The sequence below is a fragment of the Tupaia chinensis genome, unplaced genomic scaffold (genome assembly GCF_000334495.1).
Source record: "Tupaia chinensis unplaced genomic scaffold, TupChi_1.0 Scaffold000704_1, whole genome shotgun sequence".
Taxonomy (NCBI): Eukaryota; Metazoa; Chordata; class Mammalia; order Scandentia; family Tupaiidae; genus Tupaia; species Tupaia belangeri.
In genome coordinates, this window is record NW_006160227.1 from 1,761,114 (window position 1) to 1,766,335 (window position 5,222).

At 49.5% G+C, this 5,222-nt stretch overlaps 1 protein-coding gene across 1 annotated transcript in view; it reads right to left on the reverse strand.

Moving 5' to 3' along the window:
• The window catches only part of MBD4 (methyl-CpG binding domain 4, DNA glycosylase), a 17,395-nt gene that overhangs the window by 1,302 nt on the left and 10,871 nt on the right, over positions 1 to 5,222 (reverse strand). The window contains 4 exon segments of the mRNA XM_006160655.3: positions 1,122 to 1,225; positions 2,147 to 2,296; positions 4,242 to 4,376; positions 4,453 to 4,527. Of these exon segments, the coding sequence (XP_006160717.1) occupies positions 1,122 to 1,225; positions 2,147 to 2,296; positions 4,242 to 4,376; positions 4,453 to 4,527 (464 nt within the window).

A 5,222-nucleotide genomic window follows, 5' to 3' on the forward strand; every position in this document is an offset into this window, starting at 1 on the left:
GTGCACACGCTCTATAGCGAAAGCTCTCCAAAAAAACCCAAAAAACAAACATGTCGGATGCATATATATTTTTCCCAAAACCCCAAGGAGAAAATGCAGTGCAGCCATTCCCCGACAGGCTGATCTCTCACGTTATCTCTCTGTATCTCTCCTGCAAGTACACATGCCCTAAAGCAAACCGAAATAATAATAAATAAAAATGGAATGACATGAAACCTTCTATTAAGGTAGCCCCGAAGAATTTACAAAGTACTTTCCAGTTCAGTACTGCCCCTTACCATGGCACACAGCATGGGGTGGTGATAACGTGGGTTCAATATTTTTTCTTTTTTTTTTTTTGTTTGAGAGGTTTTTGCTATAGGGCGCGTGCACTCACCAGAAAGTCAGAGAGAGACAGAGAGCGAGAAATCACCCCCTGGGGGGATGGCCCCATCACAATCCCTTCTCCTTCATTCTCCTCTCGGGATCTTAGGCACGCACACACACGCGCCTGGTGTGAGTTTAAGCCACCGGGTCTGGGACTTGAACTGCAGTCGGCTATGCGGGAGTCCAGTGACATAGCCATTACGCCAACTGCTGGTCCCCATGGGTTAAATAATAACTCCCCATTTTCCAAAAGGAAGTTATGGACCCTGAGAGGTGAAAGGAACTGCTGAGGTTGCTCAGGTGGAGTGGGGACCAGGCCTGGGCCTGCAGCTCGGGTGTGGCCAGACCTCCTGACTGAATGGCCCATTCACGAGCAGAGGGCAGTCCTCGGAGAGCCCCTGGCTGCAAGGGCACCCTTGGAGTGCCTGTGGGCCGGCATTCTACAGAGCAGAGCACCTACAGAGACTCCCAGGCCCACACCTGCCTCTTCCCTTCAGTGGCGTCGTTTGGACAGGAGAGAAGCCAGGTCAGGCTCGGAGCAGGGACAGGTCAGACTATCAGAGGTCACGCCACACGGTCTGTGAGGACCTGGAAGTGGCAGCGGGCCCTCCCCTTGCCGCCCCGCAAGCTGGGAAGGAAAGTGGTGTGACTATAACCGCACTAGTGTCCGAGACGCGGTCTCAGCTATAATGGCGGCCTTCTCTGCCCCAGAGACAGAACGTGCCGGAAGGGTTACGGCTAGGAGCGGGCCTCTCCTGCTTCCACTCGTTGACGCAGAAAATGCGGTAAGAGTCGTTGCCGTATTTGCCGATCCCGTGCAGCTCAATGGGATACCTCCACTGCTTTGTCAGATACTCATCTGAAGAACACGGCACCCACAGGTCAGGCTGGCTTCCGGAAGGACACGCGCCCTCAAGTGTGGTGATAGGGTGGGACAGAGAACAGCAGGAGGGGACAGGAAGGCTCTCCTAACCACCCCGCTTCTTCTTCTTTTAAAAATATTTATTTAATTTTATTTATTATTTTTTAATTTGATGAGAGAAGGAGAGAGAGGAAGAAAGTGAGAGAGAGCAAGCCGCCAGGTCCAAGACTCGAACCGTGATCGGCCATGTGGGAGTCCAGCACCTCACCACCATGCCACCTGCCAGCCCCAACGCCCCACTTCTGACTGCTCTTCCTTTTGGATTCCCAAGGCACCCCATCACCCACCACTTCCTAGCCACCATTCTGTGCTGAGCTAACTAAACAGGGGTAATAATGCCCCCGAGGTCAAGGGCTGGGCTTTCTGCCACGGACGACATCCCCTACATCTGTCCACCTGGCTTGCCCCGGTGCTGGGCAGAGTGATTGCCTGGGTCAGTGGGAGACTTTTTAAAATGTTTGTAAACAGCCCTGGAGGCAGCAGATGGTATGTGATTAAGGCACTGGGCCCCCATGTGGCTGACCACAGTTCGAGTCCTGGACCCAGCGGCTTGAACATCATGCCGGGTGCATGTGCGTGGTGCCCAAAGTCCTGAGAGGAGACTGAAGAAGGGACTGCAGTGTGGCCATCCCCCTGGGGAGGTGAGTTTCCACTCTCCCTCCTTCTGTCTCTCTCTGGTTAGTACATGTACCTTTTTACCTTTTAAAGGTAAAATCTTAAAAAGAAAAGAAAAAAAATGGCCCTGGCACTAGGACTGAGTAGCCTCTACCAATGCAGCATCTGAGGACAGGAAGTTTAAAGTGTGGCTCTTGGACAGGCACCGTTCATACTTCGTCCTTTGGGTATGTCGGGAAGTACCTGAAAACCGGATGATGGTTTTTGCTCGAAGATCGTAGAGACCGAGAGGTTTAAGAATCTCTGACACTTCCCTCCAGTCTGCAGCTCTCGCCACCTCAGCTGAAGGGTACTTCTCCAGGAACTCCCAAAGCACAGGGATGGCCATTTTGCCTGGGAAGTAAAGTTAACAGTTTTTGGGGCCAGCAGGTGGCATGGAGGTGAAAGTGCTGGACACTCCCCCACGGCTGACCGCAGTTCTAGTCCCGGATCTGACGGCTTGCTTTCTCACTTTCTCTCTGTCTCTCTCTCTTGCTCTGCCCCACTCTGGTCAATTAAAACACACACACACACACACACACACACACACACACACACAGAGTAATTACAAGCCTCCAGGTGACCCGATTCCAGGTTCAATGCATGTCTTCTCTAGAAATCTCACCTAGAGGGTTTTTATGTGTTTTCACCATAGACAAAAAGCCATGACCTGAACCAGCAATCACTTTGGGAGTCAGACCCCAACACCGCTGATCTACTGCATCATCAGGAAAGTCAGGACACATTTTTGCACAGAAAAATACATGATGATTTTCCTGGTGGCCCGATACTTAGTTAACAGTGCAAATCAGGCTGGAACCTGGCCTTGCTTGATAGTAACCAATCAGGTCGCCAGATAACCAGAGCAGAGTATAGAATGCAGACTGCCTTCAATGAAAAAGACACGCTGGAAGCAGCAGATGGCATAACGGTTACGCTGCTGGACTCCCAGAGTCGACTATGGTTCGAGTCCCGGATCTGGCAGCTTAAAACTCATGCCAGGTATGTGTGTGTACGTGCCCAAAATCCTGAGAGGAGAATGGAGGAGAAGGGATTGTGCTGTAGCCATCCTCCTGGGGCGGGGGGGGTAATTTCTCACTTTCTTTCTCTCCCGCAAGTGCATGTGTCCAATAGCAAAAATCTCTCTTAAAAAAAAAAAACAAAAACAAAGAAAAAGACATATTTTTATACAGGGAAAAGGAAGAGAAATGTTAACTAATTTTTCTTTTTTCTTTTTTTTAATTTAATTTAATTTCTTTTTCTTTTTTTTGGAGAGGTTTTTGCTATAGGGTGTGTGTACGTGTTAGAGAGAGACAGCGAGACAGAAAGTGAGAAATCACCCCCCAGGGAAGATGACCACGCTGCAATCCCTTCTCCTCCATTCTCCTCTTGGGATCTTGGGCACGCACGCACATGCGCCTGGCGTGAGTTTAAGCCACTGGGTCCGGGACACAAACTGTGGTCGACCACATGGGAGTCCAGCGACATAGCCATTATGCTAACTGCTGGTCCCATAATTTTTCTCTTCTCTTAAGAGAGATTTTTGCTATAGGGTGCATGCGTTCACTGCAGAGATATAGAGACAGAAAGCGAGAAATCACCCCCCAGAGAAGATGGCCACGCTGCAATTCCTTCTCCTCCATTCTTCTCTTGGGATTTTGGGCATGCATGCTCACGCACCGAGTGAGTTTCAAGCCACCTGGTCTGGGACTCGAACATGTGGTCAGCCATGTGATATAACCATTACACTATCTTTTGGTCCCAACTAACTTGAATTTTTACTGACGACCCAAGCCAACCTGGAAGTAGAAAATAAGTAAATTATTGTCCTTTACTACTAAAATGGTTACTGGAAGTCATATAATCTAATTTTCTTTTGGGTGAACAGTTTCAGGGCTGAAAGAGGAAGGTCTCGGTGAGTAGATGGCATTGGTGCTTAAGGCACTGGATGCCCACACGGCTGACCACAGTTCACGTTCTGGACCGGGCAGCTTGAAAATCACACTGGGCACATGCGCGTGCATGCCTAAAATCCCAGGAGAACAGGGGAGAAGGGATTGTAGTGTGGCCATTTCCCGTAGAGGGTGATTTTTCACTTTCTCTTTCATTGTCTGTCTCTCTCCAGCAAATGCCCGTGTCCTATATAAAAAACCTTCAAGAAAAAAAAAGGAGAGAGAGAGAGAAAGGTCTTATGAATCCATGTGACTTCAGGCCTACAATTCGATTCAGAGCTCTCTCTCTGCATCACACTGTCTCTCACACTGTCTCTGCTAAGATACAGAAGAAAGAACCCACAAACCTGAGGTCCGATTGAGAAATATAGTTGCGATGAGGAGCTTCCATGGATCGTGAAAAAGTGTTTCCTGGACGAGATTGAAAGGTGACCGAGGAGGCGTCCACTTCTTAAAGGCTTTGCGTCGCGGGGGGCTAAGTGCTACACAAACACACCACATCAGAGCTCAGCGTGAGAAACAGACTTAAAACCGACATTCTGGCTGCGGACGGCTTACCTCCTTTGTTGTATTTGCTGGAAAAATACAGGCTCCTCTTCCTCTTTTCTACTTGGGTTCGTGGGATGGCGTCTTCTGAAAAGGAAGTGTGGGAACCAGCAGTTAGCGTAATGGCTATGTCGCTGGACTCCCATGTAGTCGACCGCGGTTCGCGTCCCGGACCCGGTAGCTTAAAACTCATGCCCGGCGCATCTGAGTGCGTGCCCAAGATCCCGAGAGGAGAATGGAGGAGAAGGGATTGCAGCGTGATCATCCCCTCTGGGGGGTGATTTCTCGCTTTCTGTCTCAAATGTCTCTCTCTGTCTGTCTGGCGAGCACACGCGCCCTACAGTGAAAATCTCTCCAAAAAAAAAAAAAAAGGAAGCGTGAACATTGTTTATAGAATCTATGGTTTATTGAAGAAGTAATCAGGGCTGGGGAGGAGCAGTTAGCATAATGGCTATGTCGCTAGACTGCCATGTAGTCGAACACAGTTCGAGTCCCAGATCCAGTGGCTTCAACTCACGCCAGACATGTGTGCGTGTGTGCCCAAGATCCCGAGAGGAGAATGGAGGAGAAGGGATTGCAGCGTGATCATCCCCTCTGGGGGGTGATTTCTCGCTTTCTGTCTCAAATGTCTCCTGCTGTCTGTCTGGCGGGCACACGCGCCCTACAGTGAAAATCTCTCCAAAAAAAAAAAAAAAGGAAGCGTGAACATTGTTTATAGAATCTATGGTTTATTGAAGAAGTAATCAGGGCTGGGGAGGAGCAGTTAGCATAATGGCTAATTC